Genomic DNA, 18,490 nt, shown 5'->3' with positions numbered 1-18,490 from the left:
TGTCATACCAGTTTCGGCCGCCCACGACCCGAGCACAGCGACCGCATACCTCGCTGCCACTGAGTCAGGTGTTTTGACAGCGGGGTGATCAGCATTGCGTAGTACAGGCATCGTGGAGGACTTGTCACCTGTACGTGACTATATTCTGCATGCCTAATGAAAAAGTCGTGAATTGAAAATATAGTAGACATTAACGATGCTTGAAATACTTGAAGAATCCGAAATGACGTGCTTTGGGTGACGTCGACTGCTTTCCATTCGGTCCGCAGGATCGGGAATGTAACGCAAAAACTGAAAAACATCTAACACTGTTACAAAAATAATGATTGCCTAGCTTTTCGGCCATTAGGCAATCGGTTAAGCTTTGGTTGCCTAAAAAAACGATGCTCTAATGGAGTGGCCTCTACATTGTTATAATCGAATAACAGAACTAAAACCTCAGACTAAACGTTCTGTTTAGAATGACATAACCTTCGAAACTATGTATTATATGACGGCCATCTTTCGTCCGCTATGTGACGAATATTTTTTCTGGAACAGTTACATACATGTGCCTTAAACCAATTACAGGAAAAAAAACACAATTTACATCATTTTAATTAGCGTTCGCCATTACTATAAACAGTTTCATTGTGTAGGCGCGTTGTCATTATTAGAGTTAACTGGAAATATGGAAGCAGGAGTAACATTTGTATTGTTAATGTTTACGTCTATTTGCGATTGTAACGGAAGTAAAATACCAATAAAATCTCGTCGATTAAACATTGACTGATAATCATAAAAGGTCATCAGTAATGTACTTAACAATCACATAGGTACATTACATGAAATCCCGAGATAAAATATTGTCCGCATTCCATCTATGAACATAAGCCGGAAACGAAATCATTCAGGGCTATAAAATGGCTTTTACATATGTAGGTATTTTAAATTGGCACCCTGGGCACTAGTACATATTATTTTGTAACTAGATGATGACCGAGCTTTGCTCGTTTTTTTTTTTATAACGTCATCTTGTTGTGTCTTTAAAGCGGTCAGTTGCCCTCAATTAAGAAAAATAGTGTTATTATTCGCCAATAGATGTCGGGAAGAGTCATAAAGTTGATTATTGAAAACAGGAATAAAACAACATTTTCTGAAAATAAATCGTAGCTAGATCGATTTATCGCCCCCGAAATCCCCTGTACACTAAATTTTATGAAAATCATTGGAGCCGTTTCCGAAATTCAGATTATATATTTAAAGGTATAAGATATTACAGAACCCATAAAAATAGAGATAAGGCGTGAGGCGCAGTATCTACTCACCTCAATATTATAAACGCGATCGATTGGTAAATAAAACGTCAAAATAACGATAGCCCATATTTATATATGGGGTCTAAAAAAAATACAGTCTACAAATGGAATCGCATAGAAGAAACAAAATTTTTAAGCGCTTCAGTAATATGTGATAGGCATTGTCATGGTTCGCTAGAAAAGGATAGCACTATAGTCACATATGACCCCAATACTAATACGGTCTACGAGAATTCCGTAATCAGTGGATTTGTTGAAAAGAGACAGTATTCAGCTCTCAATGCCCACCAATAACTTCAAGAGCATTAATATTCGGTGCTTATCAAAGTAACCCGTTTTTTTTATTTTTATAAAATCGTATTGTATGTAATATGATATAGAGTAGCAACAAGTAAATGTCCATAAATGTTTTATTATCGTATTGACTGATAAACACAAGATCAAGGCACAAATATCAAAGATTATAAACATTACATGCCTATAGCTTATAACAAAAATAATAATATGTGGTGCACCGCTTTTGTATCGAAGTTTATCAGCCATCACGAACCTAAGTATTTTTAAATGAATGCACACTTATTTCAAAATTGTTTATATTATTATGAGTTTTTTTAACGTTAAACATTTGAACTAGATCGCACTGCGCTCGGTTCACAAGACGGCTTACGTTCAATGATTATAATTTTTCGCGAGTTTGATTTTTATTACAATATTATTTACTGGTGGTAGGACCACTTGTGAGTCCGCGCGGATAGGTACCACCGCCCTGCCTATTTCTGCCGTGAAGCAGTATTGCGTTTCGGTTTGAAGGGTGGGGCAGCCGTTGTAACTATACTGAGACTTTAGAACTTGTATCTCAAGGTGAGTGGCGCGTCTACGTTGTAGATGTCTAGGGGCTCCAGTAACCACTTAGCACCAGGTGGGCTGTGAGCTCGTCCACTCATCTAAGCAATAAAAAAAAAAAAAGAATGTTATTCTTTCATCGTGAAAATCAGCCAAGACAACCAACATGAGTTACGTACGTATTTCATTTGGAAAAAAAACGATTCCTGTTTGTGGGATTCGAAAAGTCGCATCGCTCGTTACAAATAAAACGGGTGTATTTCTTATTCATTAGATCACGACGAAATTGTAAGATTTACCATAATAAAGACACTTACATTTTCTTGTTAAAGAATCTTAATGAAAATAAATCACTAGTGTAAAATTAAGATAGAAAATAGAAAATATTCATGGCATTTTATTCCTAGTAATCTTAATTCAATTCTTAAATAGATTACAAAAAAAAAAAAATTTAAACATGAAACACAATCAAACTCACATCGATCCATAGACACAAACGCTACAGCAAAATAACCACAATTAATTTCAAAGGCGCGTCGATCGACCATAGACCAACGCCATTTAATAAAAGCAATTTCGAACTGTATTCGTAATGAAAAACACTAACATGCTAGTCTTACTACGAACTTGGACTTCCTGTTGGACACGTGTGCTGTGATATATTCTTGGCAACGGTATAGAAAGACGAGCCGTTTAAAGATCGATAAAGTTTCCATGAAGTTACGTAACGACATGAACACACGATGGTACTTAATATTCTCGAAATTACTAACTCACATATAACATTGTCTACAATGGAATCTGCTTGTTTCGTGTATAGCTTTGAATGTAATAATAGTTTGAAATTAAAAATCGATTAGTTGTTATTATAACGAGATTAATACGTTGATCGCCATATGGAAAATCGCGTGTTTTCATTCAGGCAAAAATGCTCACCGGTGAGCCTTATCTTACTGAACTATTCGGGCCATGAGGGTCACCCGTGAGCCTTTTAAAATATCTAAGCGAGACGGTAAAATTCGTTAATGTTTATCTTCTGTGAAAATTATCGTATTTTATAAATTTTAGTTTGAAAATCTCAAGTTTATAACATTTATTGATTGCCTAAATTTGGAAATTATAGTACGCCACGCCCACGAAAACTGTGCAGTATATGAAAAGTCTGAAATAATATAATAAGGTTTTTTTTTGTTGTGACATTAAACCGTTAATAGATTTAAATTAAACGAATATCTATTAAAAAATTTACGAATATTTTAGAGATTATAAATTTCACTTGCATATTGTTTTTTTTATTACTACTTTTATGCTGTTGCGAATTTCCGGAAATAGATTGTTATTGAAATGCTCATTACTAGTAATTAAATGATGACTAGTGCAGTACATATTAATTGCTTGGAACGGTCTTATCGTTTAAAACGGATTTTGTGTTATCAAACTATTACACGTTTGTAACGTCAATCAGTAGTGATTTATTTGAACAGCAGAATTTAAATGCGCGACAAAGAAAATACGTGACCTGCATTTTTTAAACGGCAATCAATAAAAAAGTAGCAAGCATTTTAAATTAGGAGCGCATGTTTTGTATTATTACATATTTTCCAAATGTCAAATGCGATAAAAATGATTTAATAATATATGAGGACACTATTTCCTTCCCATATTAAAATTAAGGCAAACCTAACAATATGGGTTATTAAATCAAAATTCAAATATTTTTTTGCCTTTTATGTCCTTATTGAGCTTTAATATGAATGTCATACAATCAGACTGGACTACAAGTTTTTTTATGGCTTAGATGGGTGAACGAGCTCATGACCCACCTGATGTTAAGTGGTTACTGGAACCCATAGACACTTACAACGTATGTAAATGCCGCCACCCACCTCGAAACATGAGTTCTAAGGTCTCAGTTTTTACAACGGCTGCCTCACACTTCAAACCGAAACACGTTACTGCTTCATGGCAGAAATAGGCAAGTATTATGGCAAATATAAGCAGGATTGTCATTTAACCGTGCGAACTCTCAATATTAGGAGACTCCATTGGGAGTACAGAGAGTACGTAACCAAAAATAGACGCACATACTGACTGAAGTCGTCGTGGCCTAAAGGATAAGACGTCCGGTGCATTCGTATCGAGCGATGCTACGGTGTTCGAATCCCGCAGGCGGGTACCAATTTTTCTAATGAAATACGTACTTAACAAGTGTTCACGATTGACTTCCACGGTGAAGCAATAACATCGTGTAATAAAAATCAAACCCGCAAAACCTATTTCTGCCGTGAAGCGGTAATGCGTTTCGGTTTGAAGGGTGGAGTAGCCGTTGTAACTATACTGAGACCTTAGAACTTATATCTCAAGGTGGCGCATTTACGTCGTAGATGTCTATGTGCTCCAGTAACCACTTAACACCAGGTGGGCTGTGAGCTCATATACCCATCTAAGCAATAAAAAAAAAATACATAATATTAATATAGGTACATACGCTCAAAATACACGTAATATTTTCCGTATTCATCGGGCAAAATAAACCGAATTGCATACTGGTTTGATCATTAGAATCTTTATTTGATTTCTTGATTGTCTTTTAAATCGAATGCAGACCACTATTTTTTATTATATATAGTACACACTATATTTTAAAATATGTAGTAAGCGTAACTAACCAACTAGATAAGTAAGGCGAAACGTTTTTGTAGTGATCCGAAATGAAATAATTGAAAACGTTCATATATATACTGGCACGGGAATGCTGGAGGAAGGAAACGTATTTTGGAATTCAGCCAATCATATTTCCAACGTCTAGATATGTACAACATATAAAGTTGTTGGCGAAATCGTGTATTTTGAGATTATTAATGCCTATATGTATATCGACGCTTGAAAGGCAAACGGGACTAAGCAACAATAACTGCTTTGTACATAAATGATAGGCAATAACCATATTCGATGCGCAAAAAAAAATTTTTTTCTAGGCTTATTAAAATCATTTCAATCCTACAGCTAGATTCGTTAAAATAGATTTTTTTTCAGGTATTTCAACTTTAAATTAGTCTACTGTAAAGTTCACGCATTGTCGCTTAGTCACGTTTGCCTTTCAAGATCGATGCTTTCAAGCGTCGATATGTTACCAGACTTTGTATACAGAGTTAAAAATAATTTCGCTTTTTATTTTGCGATAGGCTTTGAAAGGCCGCGAGTGGCTTTGAAAAAGGAATAACTTAAGGTATGTTTCCAATCTCGAACCCGTCAATGAATCATAAAGGAAATTCGTTATTTATTGTTAACGAAAACTCATGAATAGCTTAATGTATCTTAATCTTAATGTTTAATTAACTAATTTCTATAAGATAAATTGTATAAGCGATATTGTACTGTTGACAATTGATGATATTTTTTATTGCCTCAGTAAGGCAGCTAAATATAGAGCCAATCTGAGGGTAACCGATGCTCATGGACATTTCTTGGACATGGTTCTAAAACCTCGTTTGAAGAACGACATCTTCCAGCAGGATAGAGTTTGGTCTGATAGCGGATTCAGCGATAAAACTGATTTTCCAAGAGCATCTTTAACGATTCCTTAGTGTACACACTAAAAGTACACACTAACTAAAAATTTGTAAAAGAACAAAAAAAATGTGAACACAATGACGTTGCATTAACGTGTAGGTACTACTATAAATATCGACAAGAGTTTTTTTTAGAAACAATATCGGTCAATTAATCTTATTATCTTAATTACATTGCTATACTGCTCACCTTACACAATTTATCACGACTGAAGTCCGCGTCAGGTGAAGAATGAAACGCTACTGAATTGCTGATAAATCACGCATATTAATGCAAAACGCAAGTCAACATACACACGTACGTGTAGTTATCTGTTTGTACGTTGCATTTATCAATTTTTAAATATTTTGCTAAAATTTAAAATAATGCTTTCTAGGTTTCATTCTAGGTAGTGTGTTCTGTTTTACTAGATTCTCAGTTTTAGGTACTGTAACTCTCTATCTGTTTATTTCTTCAATATTCTTGTTTGAAAGTGATACAGTCGTTGTACATATACAATTCATACTTCATCCTCTTGTCATAAGGTGTTTAGTTGCGTGAAAACGATGTAATTTTGACTTTTATAGGTTCCGATAACCACTTCTGATAAATAAACCGAAATAATTATAAGAAAAGTCAGACAGCGAATGTCTTTTATTACGTTTGGTTAAGATTTCTTAACCGCATTTAATATTATAATAAATGTGACTTTGACAGAATCTAAATTAATTGCGTAACGGACAACTGTTTAAGTGTATATAATAATGCGCTATCTCTTTCACTCGCGCGCAAACTTAAAACGTCACAAACCACTGCATTCTTGATCTTTTTTAATTATTATCCCTATACAATTTTAAAAAGATATTGTGATTGCTATTTTTCAACACTATGTACTAATTTTATTATTTTTTTGTAATTTTAAAACAAAAAAATATTTTTAAGTCAAAATAAGGAAAAAATTACACAATATCTTTTTTATTTAGGTATTGGCCAATTGAATCATACTCAAAAGACAAACGTAATAATAATGTATTGACACAATTACGATTCATAGCTCAGTTATAAGTATTGTTGAAGAGGAAAATAGAACTACTATTTTCTAAACTTCTCCTAACTTAAAACTCATTCTACTGATATTACGTTATGAGTTATTAGGGTCGAATGATTGAGGCCATCTCTTATCGACGAATTCCTTAGGGGAGCATGAAGGGACGATGAGAACCCAGTCTTGAACACCCGAAAACGTGAGGGTTCTATGATTGAATCTATGATTAAGGAACACAGTCATGCATCATATTATTATGTAGTATTTATTGTATTCTTGAAATACGCGCCATCTACAAGACTGCCTTTTTTTTTCGAAGTGAGTGAATAACATTTTTATTCATATTTTTGATTGATTTTTTTTAAGGGATTTTATGACCTGGTAACTGAGACCTTTAAGTCATGTCTTATTTTAATTTATATTCATTTTTTTATGGAAAATGATATTATGGAGTGAAATGAAATGAAGATAATTAATTTGGGACATTAATCAACTGGGATGAAATTAAATGAGATGATATGGGATGAAATATAATCTCAGTAAAATGGTGGTCATTTACTAAGATTTTTCAGTGGACTTTTTGGAGGATCCCGAAAAGTTACGTCCAGCGGCTTTGTTTAATTTTTCCACATTTGTGCACTTTCACAGATATTAAACAGTTACTAAATCACCATTATTACACATTTAAACCTGAAGAAACACTAAATAGACAAAATAAAACAAATCACACAACTTCACTCCTCGCGTTCCCGCCATAAAGTCATTTTTGATTGAGAAATAATAAATATGTAGTATATGTATACTAGTGTCGATTTTCTAATCATATTATTAAGAATTAAAAGTCTTATCTAAGTATGCTGTTCTTGAGACATCATTGGATTCTGTTCTATCAACGACGAAACACACTTTTCGTAAATTCTTGGTTTCAAATTTTTATTCCGTAACATTGATAACTAATATTATATTAGTACGACCTGTATGTATCATTATCATAGTAGCAATAAAACACCGTTTTTTTTTGGTTGGATTTAATTGACTATTCCAATTCAAGATATCACGTACCTCAGAACTGATGAAGAATTACTACTTTGTCCATAATAATACTATGTGATACTGAACTGAAATAACTATATTTAATGTTTATTTTATTTCACGAGCAAAGTCGCTTCGTAATGCAAGTATTGAAATGGCGACTCATACGAACTTTGGAATTTGATACTTGCACTCAATCGATATAATTTATACTGCACTTTGCGCTCTAGGCTAAGAGGTTGGTTTTGGCCTTTTTTTTTCGATTTAGCCAATACAGATTCTAAGGTCAAGATTTCTGTGACAGTTTAAGCTCCGGTAAATAATCTTTTAATTAATTTGACTAGTTAAAATCCGGCAACACGTTTTATATTTTCTATCTCGAAATTATTTTACCGTATTTTTAAAGGAATTACAACTTAATTCTCTGAACAAACTGAAAACTAGTTAAAAATGTTCATTTAAGATTCAATATTTCATTAAAACATAAAATTCAGTGAAAACATTGCGTGTTCTCGTCTGATTATATTTACATTACTTACAATAACTTAGGTAATACTTATTAGTTCATTTATTAGTTAATCATTATTAACCTTTACCATATACGATACGTAAGAAAAAATACATGTATTTTTACTTACAAAAAAAAAAACACTTTTACAATATTAACGTAAAAATTTGTACTCACAAAACTTGAAGAGATGAGAAACAAAAAAAAAATCAGCTCAGTAACAGAACAAAACGAAACAGCGAGGACGATCCGAATAGTTATGTGTGTAACAATTCATTTAGCCACACTCCCAAATTGAATGGTCACGTTTAACGAAATGAACACTATATATAGAGCTCGTTAAATTAACATCCTTATGTACGCGGCACGCACCACAAAAAGCCGTGAAAATTTCAACTAGTGTCGAGATACGGGTAAGCGTTTCGGTAATACGAGTAATGAGTTTTATGATTGTGATCAATTGTGTGCTTAGTGCGAGTTTTATAACGTTCTCGATAGCGTAAAAGTTAACCCAATTTTGTATGCAGTCGGAACTGCGCCCCTAATGGCAAACGATCCCATTCCATAGAAATATGCGTTTCCAGAGGTATTTTTTGCCACGTACCATCCGGCTATGGAATGTGCTCCCTCCCCTCCACTGTGTTTCGCGAGCGCTATGATATGTCCTTCTTCAAACGAGGCTTGTGGAGAGTATTAAGTGGTAGGTAGCGGCTTGGCTCTGCCCCTGGCATTGCTGAAGTCCATGGGCGACTGTTATCACTCACCATCAGGTGGGCCGCATGCTCCTCTGCCTACAAAGGCAATAAAAAAAAAATATGAGCTAACTTTTACGCTATCGAGAACGTTAAAAAACTCGCACTAAGCACACAAGTCTAATCAACATTTTTTCGGGATTAATAATGATTTTACTTGCATTTGGACTTTTGCTGTAAACGAAAAGACGGGCTCACGACCTATTCGGTTCGTTATATAGGCCACAATGACTATTACTTTACTGTTTTAATTTACAAACAAATCGCATGAATGCTTCGCCGAAATACTGTCGTTAAGACGTATTGCAAGCTCGCAAGGGTGGGCCCGGCGCACAGTGGGTCGATTCTATGATTTTAGTGACTTAGGGACCAACTTTGTTTTTTTATATTTTTTTTTATGTAGATAGATAGAGCTCGTTAATCTCAATAATAATTGTTTTGGGTAAAAATTACAAAAACTTTATAGTTTGGTCAGAAAAATGTGTTTTGTGATTTTTTTGTATGGAGCGGGTCACATTAAATTAAATTCCTGCTAAGTACCGCGAGGTCCCGCTTTGAAACTTTATTTTCCTTATACCTTGTCTAGTCTACTATCATTTGATGCTATGAACATGTGCATAAAGTTGCAACTCTGCCAAATAAATGGATCGAAAAAAATTAATAAATACATAGAATAAAAACCTTTATATTTTTTTTCGTAAGTGCTTTTAAGTTAAATTTGATATGGATTAGTAAGTAAAAGCACGTAATGATACCCATAATTACATAATACCTAACAACAATACATTTAGTAGGTCTCTAATTATGCAATCTCTCTAAATATTATATATTTTGTTTCACCTTTCGATCTTTGGGTCAGAAGACGAAAGAAGATTGTGTAAAATATCCTCATTAGTCGACGTTCTACTTCTCATTCTTGAATAACATCTCTCTGTATATTTCCGAAAATCTTTATTGCGAGCTTCCGCTGCCTCTTCCGAGAGTTAACCTATACGAATGGCACCAAAGTTCTTCATTATTATATATCACTGCCATGTGCCAACAATTTATGGATACTCGAAGGCATATATAATACCAGGGATATACATTAACATACAATTCTGCAGTATATCTAAAAAATTCCGAAAAATTGGAAACGCGCTCTCCAGATGCAACAGAGTGAAGAATCACGTGAAGCCTCTCTATTAAATCTTTACGTATTCCTGTTATGCGGGCTGTTTCTTCTGCATCCCTGAAAAATCTTCTGGCAGTATTGCCATCATTGGTTGTTCCTACTCCTTGCTTGACAACATCTATAAGTAAACCGCATTCCTTTTTAAACGCTTGCTGTATAGCGCTCTTTCTGATTGATATTTTTTCTTTGTCATCCTCCCTTGCAACCCCATTTCTTGAAGTCCAAACGATAAGACGCAAACAAAAAAGTGTCATATAAAAAATAATCTCACAGGAAACTACATACGATGAAAAATTTGTGAAGTAATAAAATTATATTTACCGATATGAAGTAAGCACTCCATGCATCTTATCCAGGCATGTAAAGATGGCATTCCATACTGGAATATTTCTTCATTATTTTCTCTTTGATAAGCAAGTCACTCCAAAAAACTTTGACGGTTTTGCTTTGCAAATATCACAGACAGCAGAAAATGTTTCTGAAAAATATGAGGTTATTTTGCCGTCTATCATCATCATGTGCAATTGATGCTTAACTTCAACTTGTTTGATTTTTGATGGCTGAAGTCTTTCTATTTCTTCTGTTATGCTAGCTTTTATAATTGTCACTGTTGACTGCGTGCGTTTCTTTTGTAAATTTAAACATTATTGGACGGTAATAAAAAGTTGATGAGGTCGTTTTCCCAAACAATTGTTCCATCAAATTTCTGAAGCCTTATAGGAACTAGACTGACCATGAAAATAGATGAATCATCAAACTCTGTTTCAGTTTTTTGTTTATAATTACTTTGACCTGGGGCTCTATCAAAGCCTATTTGCTTATAAGCAGTAGCTCTCTTGCAGAGTCCAAATCCGAAGTAATCACATCTAAAAGCCTATATAGCGCCAAGTTTAGTAATGCTTGCATTTTAATAGCAGCTCCTTCTTCTGTAATAATTACCTCGTCTTTCCCTGGATAACATTTGGTCTTTTCTTGCTTAATTTTATATTAAGAAGGGTATAAATCAGACCCATTTTCACTTGCTGCTTCTCTTAGGTTTATATACTGCCACTTAATTTAAGTGAAACTAATATTGCCTTATCAGGAGAATATGTACTACTTTTCACTTTACTTGTAATTAAATACTCATTAACTTTTTCTAGATCTTCGGGGTGATTTGACAAGTGGTTCATTATTTCTCCTACATCTTCATTTCTAGTGTTTCTCAAACTAGTAATTGTAGTAGCTTTCATTTCATCCGGGGATAACGAAAGCGATTGGTAAATTTGTTCAATGCGTCTTCGTTTTTGCCTGGATCCCAATTCTTCAAAAGGTTTTCGAGGTGCAAAAATAGATGTCGAGGCTTCTGTAGTACATTTGAGGGTGGTACATTTTCAACATCTTCAGTATTAGAAATCTCGAGCCTTTCATGTGCAGTGTTGATAGCTTCAGGTATCATTCCTTCGGGCCAGTTTATTGCACATTCTAACCAATCACATTTTTTTCTTATAAACTGTGCTAACATGCGACTACTTCGTTTCCATATTGCACTTATATTTGAACAAAATTGCGTACTGAATTTTTGGAGCTCAACATTTTTCTCTTCGGTCACGTTTATTTGATTTTGTAGGAATTGAAAGAGTTTTTTATTATCAGACAGCGACTGTAGTTGCTCTCTTAAAATCATAAATAATCCTAAATTGTTAACAAAATTATCAATTATTACGGAAACAGCAAGATCACAACGACAATCACGAGATGTTAGTAGTAGTACGAATAAACGAACACTAGATATTATATAATAAACATGGTCACTTTATACTTTCAGAGACAAACAAATGTTTACTATATTTTCTACTACCCAGTAATGGCTACTTAACTAATTATCCTCATTAAATAATGTTAACTATCTTAATAATTAGAGAGATTGCTTAATTAGAGACCTACTAAATGTATTGTTGTTAGGTATTATGTAATTATGGGTATCACTACGTGCTTTTACTTACTAATCCATATCAAATTTAACTTAAAAGCACTTACGAAAAAAAATATAAAGGTTTTTATTCTATGTATTTATTAATTTTTTTCGATCCATTTATTTGGCAGAGTTGCAACTTTATGCACATGTTCATAGCATCAAATGATAGTAGACTAGACAAGGTATAAGGAAAATAAAGTTTCAAAGCGGGACCTCGCGGTACTTAGCAGGAATTTAATTTAATGTGACCCGCTCCATACAAAAAAATCACAAAACACATTTTTCTGACCAAACTATAAAGTTTTTGTAATTTTTGCCCAAAACAATTATTATTGAGATTAACGAGCTCTATCTATCTACATAAAAAAATTTATAAAAAAACAAAGTTGGTCCCTAAGTCACTAAAATCACAGTATCGACCCACTGTGCGGCGCGGCGAACCAGTCATGCGTTCTGTATTAAAAGGTGGGAGAGTTGTTATACGAGACTTCAATATAATCTTTCAAGGTGGGTGGCTGCATTCACGATATAATATCTATGGGCTGCGGTAATCTTATACCATCAGGTAGACCGTGGGCTCTTTCACCCAACTACAGAATAGAAAACGAGTTGTTTTTGTTTTCAAACATGTACATGGCTCCCGTCTTCTGAGTAAATGAAATATTGAATCTTAAAATTTGCAACATGGTAAATTTATATATGAATTGCTGACCCGCCAGACTTCGTAGTGCCTCAATCGATAAATAAAAGACCTAAGCTTTTGTATATAATAAACTTAAAACAAACAAAAGGAATCCGTCCGACGGGGGACACATCGAAGGAAAACAAAATTGTTATTTTTATTTAATTCCGAGTATTTACATAAATATCTACCTTTTAAACCTTCTCTGGACTTCCACAAATATTTTAATACCAAAATTAGCCAAATCGGACCAGCCGTTCTCGAGTTTTAGCGAGACTAACGAACAGCAATTCATGTTTATATATATATTTTAGTTTGGAATCACAGAGTACATGGTCATTGTGTTCGAAGGACGACTTCTTAGGAAGAGCAACCGCCTTGTAATCAATTGAAGCCTTTCAAAGCTGAATGACGAAAACGCAGGGTTATGTTACTTGTTTATTTTTTAATTATTGTGTTTCGATTTGGTACTGCTGTTTCTTTGGGAAGCAATAACGCGTTCCTAATTTAAGTCTGGAAACGCAGATATTCCACTGCTGTTTAGGCTTAGATAATTAATGTAAATAATCATATGTTCTTTATGCATGCCTCCAGGATTAGCGGTATACACATTGTTGTTGTAGGTATGTGAATATTGTGTATTTAGTAGACGTAAAACTTTTGCATTTATATAAAACTAGCGACCCGCCCTCGCTTCGCTTCGGAAACATTAAAACACACATGAAACAAAAAAAAAAAAAAAAAAGTAGCCTATGTTCATCAGGGACAATGTCGGCTTCTAATGGAAAAAGAATTTTTCAAATCGGTCCAGTAGTTTCGGAGCCTATTCGAAACAAACAAACAAACAAATCTTTCCTCTTTATAATATTAGTATAGATATAGATGATGATAAGTACATACATAATTGAAACTATTTTTACGGTTCTATTATTAATACAGAGGTTTAAAGTATTCGAAACTTCGGAAATAATTTAATGAGAATAAAAAATCACGAGATTTATCCGTGAAAATAATTTTCAATATTTCTACGACTCGTGAAAACCAAGGAAAATATTATTATTATAAGTAGGCTGTCTATTGAAACACTACCCTGACTTTAGGTGGTCAAAGCCGACATCGGCATTGAGATAGTGGGCCGAAGTAATATTTGACGGCTTTTCCTGTTCTTCAAGATGCATGCCCTCATCATAAATTTGCATGATCTGGCACCCTAAAGATTTTCATTACGACTTACCCGTTATTACATTTTTCACGTTCGTTTTTTATTACACTATGTTTGATTCTTTCATCGCGAAAGTTCACCAATACATTAAGTAAGTTAAGTACTTATTTCTTTTTAAAAAAATGTCCTACTGAATTTGTACACCATCACAACCGCATCACTTAATAAGAATACACCGGGAATTGTATTGTTTGGGACACGCGAAAAATCTAAACGGAATGTTTTTTTTAAATTCAAATTCACAATCCAATTATTATACTGGTAAAAGGTACTGAATAAAAAAGGGTCTCTTCATGCCCGTCGGTTTCAGTCAGGGTTCCATTTACCAAACTTGGCACAACGACGCTTACATCCTTTGCCAAACCATAACTCAAACTTATTTTGATTTTCAGCTAAAAAAATATATATGATACTTACGCTAGAATGCATGTTACAGAACAAGTATATGTTGCTTGAACATATTATTATAACTACCGAGAAAGCGGTCAACCCACTCTCTCATACCAGTTTTCTAGTACCTCGAAATTTGCTCGACCCGCTCGACCAAATTTAAGGAAATCAGTTCTCTTAGTTACAAAAAAAAATGTTTGACTTGGCACCAATTGATATTTTTCTTCAGTCGCGGTCAGGAATTGTCAAACACAAGGTACTTCGAAACGTACTTCATGGTGTAAGAGGAAACGTTACGTTATCATTTTTTTATTCAACATAGGCTCTTTTAAAATAAGTGGTTCTCTTTTCATATGTAGCAGTAGAAATATTTTCTCAAGGGCTTATACGAAAAATTCGAATTTTTTTTTATAGGAAGAATTACTGGTTGCCCGGAGACTTTCCCAGTTTTACCAGGACAAGTGGGCAGCAAAGGCTTAGCCATAAAGTCGAGTACAACCGACTAACGAAATAATATTATGAACATATTTGAAAGATTCTTGAGGAGATCTTAAATGTATCCTCCCTCCACTGAGTCGAGGCCGATGTATTTTCGATTAGTCTTACAATATCAGTGTCGTAGTCTGTATCTTATACCTTTAAACAAGCAATTCTTGTATATTAATATATATATCATCTGAATCTCGGAAACGGCTCCAACGATCTTCATAAAATTTAGTATACAGGGGATTTCGGGGGCGATAAATCGATTTGGCTACGATTTATTTTCAGAAAATGTTGTTTTATTCGTGTTTTCAATAATCAACTCATCCCGACATCTATTGGCGAATAATAATACTATTTTTCTTAATTGAGGGCAACTAACCGCTTTAAAGACACAACAAGATGGCGCAATAAAAAAAAAAGCGAGCAAAGCTCGGTCATCATCTAGTTTGTAGTTAAAGCTTAATACCACATAGTAGACGTCTCTAGTAATACTATTATTACCTAAAATACTCATTTTTACGATCCGAATTTTACTTAGAATTGTACCCTTTTAGTGAATACGAATGTCCACTCTTTTAGGCCTCGCTCAATGTTATGTAATATTGAGACACTTTACCAAAAAAAAACTCGAAGGGGAGATCGATATTTGTAGGTCAAACAAGAACAAGGTCAAGCAAGGTTGTCTGCTGTATTGTTATTGAATTTGTAACATTGTGTAATAAAGTACACTAATTTTTAACACACTGTTTGTAGCTTTGTATTTATGCATATAAGTACCTACGTATATTTGAAACGGAATTATTGAATGTAATTTTTATACATTACAAGACATCCCGATTGACTTGAAAAATTCAACACGCATCAAGGACCGATGACTATACCTTAATATACTACTACAATACTATCATCATCATTCTCCTGTCCTTCTCCCGGTTACCTGGGGTCGGCGCAACATGTTTTCTCCTTCCATAATCTTCAATCATATACCATTTCTTCGCTCACTCCCCTCTTACCCATATCGTCTTTCACGCAATCCACATCTTCTTAGGTCTACCTCTTCCTCTGTATCCTTCTACATTCATGGTTAACACTCTCATAACAACCTCATTTTCATTTTGTCTCATCACACACCATCCCAAACGCGCACCTCTCAGCTTCTCTGTCACAGGTGCCACTTTCAGACTTTCTACAACGTATTGATTCCGTATTCTATTAATTTTCGTTACTCTACACATCCATCGCAACATTCGCATCTCTGCTGCATGCAACTACTACTACAATACGATAATATCTTTAATACGATTAGTATCAATAGGATATAAAAAGGTACCATTAATTGTTAGTGCAATTTGCTATTTAAGCAAATTACTGACGGTAGGCAGCGGCTTGGCTCTGCCTCTGGTATTGCTGACGTCCATGACCGACGGTAACCACGCACCATCAGGTGGGCCGCATACTCGTCTGCCTACACGGGCAATAAATAAAAAATATAAGCGCGTTTTTTCAAATTCTAAACTACGCTCTTTATTTCTGGACTATTATGGAAGATGACAACCGCAAATCGGTAATTTACTAACTATTTTATGAAGCTTGATATCTAATTAAACGTCTAAGGTATATGTGTTTTTTTTTAAATACACAAGCGTGATAACTTCCATCACAGTGATTTTGAGTGTGTCTCTTTGTGTTGTGAATTTTGTATGTATCTTATAATTATTGTTGCAGGTGATGGGTTGTATGTGATGACCGAATTATTCCGTACCAATGCGAACTATGTCGCAGTAGTTACATTTAATTTTTATTATACTATTGTCTGGGTAAATTTTAGGAATACTTTTACGAATACATATATTTCTGGTACAACGTGCATTTTGTTGCAGACTGAAAATATTTTCAGTTAGGTATAATGTCTATAAATTGGTTAGAAAGTAATTTTTAAATGACTATAAAATGTTTTGTGTGATTTTATAATATATGTACTAGGAAACATGCGAGTCCGCGCGGGTCAGTACCATCGTCCTGCTCATTCTAACCACGAAGCAGTCATTCGTTTCGGTTAATAGGGCGGGAAAGCCCAATACACATTGAGACATCGACCTCATATCTCAAGATACATGACGAGACTCACGACATGATTTCTATAAGATCCAGTAGCTACTTGACATCAGATTGGCCGTGACCTAGTTATCTTATAAAGAACAAAAAAAATCCACGCGAAATTATTATTTTTGTCCAACCAAATAAGCGCGCATGCATATTTAATAAACAATTGGCCAAAGTCCACACGATTCTACCTTGACTATGACTTGTCATAATGAATTTTCGGAAATTATTCAATGCTAGGTTTTATAAGCGTGTTTAATATATAATCCATAAAGCATTTAAATATTTTCATCGTGACATAAGCAGAGTAATTAAATGATTTAAGTATAACGCATATTCGGTATATATGTAACAAGTTATCTTGATAAATTGATAAGAGTGAAAGCAGAAAAAAGTAATCAACTCTTTTAGTTTTATTACGAAGTGAAAAAAAAACTTAAATGACATTAAAATTCGTTATTGTCGAATTAATATAAACGAACGAAGTTAACGGGGAGTTTATATTAAAATAATCTCACCTAACAGCACACGTGCGACACGAATGAGTTATCAAAGCAACTGCTAATGTTTTCATTCATCACCTGATAGCAAAATGTAAACATTGAATATGTAGAAACTGCAGTGAGCGAACGCGTTAGAAAGGGACGCATGCGTTTCCTGATTAGCGTAAAAGAGACGGTTGGATTAGAGCTGCCCCAAATTCGCGGTTCGCGGTTTGGTGAGTCTAGAGGCGAGTAGCGAAAGAGGGTTTGCGTCCGTCTCACATCGCTACCGAGTTGTGACTATGTAATTCTGAATGCTCTGCTCATGCTTTTTCCCAACAGGGTTATTCTTGGAGACAATTATTATTGTACGTTTAACATTCTTTTGTTATTTTGAAGTACAAATAATTGAACAAACGTAATGTTCTTAAAATATAAATACATATTATAATTGTATATACTGGGATTGGGATTCGAATAACAATTACGATCGTGAAGTCCATACGCGCTTTTTTTTCCACGGTTTGTACGTAAATCGTATCTCGAGTGTTTTTTGTCATCAAGTTATTTCCGATGATTCGATTATTAAAATTTTAAAAGCAGTATTAATTATATACTCGTGAAATATTAGATACTTCGGCTTATTGAAATTTCACTAATGACATACATTTTAGATACATATTACTTCCTATCACACCCAAACTAAATCTCATTAACTAAATTATTATCACGTGGTTCAATTTTAGACATCCGAAAAAGGCTCTCTTCTCTCTTCTGCGGACACATCATGCGGTCTCCCAGACATGAATTAGGGAAGCTCATAATTACGGGTCGCATAGAGGGCAAGCGTGCTGTGGGCAGAACACCAGCCAGTTGGTCAGATCTAGCAAGAGAAGCACTCGGTGGTAGTCTGTACCATGCAGTCCATGCCACCCATGATCGGGCACATTGGAAGTACGTCGCA

At 34.4% G+C, this 18,490-nt stretch overlaps 1 protein-coding gene across 6 annotated transcripts in view; it reads right to left on the bottom strand.

Annotated features, from left to right (window-relative positions):
- Ucp4A (Uncoupling protein 4A) overlaps positions 1-17,819 on the bottom strand; it is a 33,223-nt gene extending 15,404 nt beyond the window's left edge. Inside the window, exons 1-2 of one of the 6 annotated variants that reach the window (XM_028188096.2) lie at positions 17,563-17,819; positions 9-153 (exon numbers count right to left, since the gene is read on the bottom strand). In XM_028188096.2, coding sequence (XP_028043897.1) covers positions 9-111 — 103 coding nt within the window. In that variant the 5' untranslated portion in view covers positions 112-153; positions 17,563-17,819. Of the gene's footprint in view, positions 1-8; positions 154-2,619; positions 2,772-5,903; positions 6,026-8,455; positions 8,823-17,562 lie in introns of those variants that run through there. The other 5 variants (XM_028188099.2, XM_028188101.2, XM_028188098.2 and 2 more) reach the window with 5 other exon arrangements.
- Between the last annotated feature and the right edge of the window lie 671 nt (positions 17,820-18,490).

This window comes from Bombyx mandarina, chromosome 17, assembly GCF_030267445.1.
Source record: "Bombyx mandarina strain Sakado chromosome 17, ASM3026744v2".
Lineage (NCBI taxonomy): Eukaryota > Metazoa > Arthropoda > Insecta > Lepidoptera > Bombycidae > Bombyx > Bombyx mandarina.
Note: the sequence above shows the minus strand (reverse complement) of the source record. Positions and strands in the feature narration are given on the sequence as shown.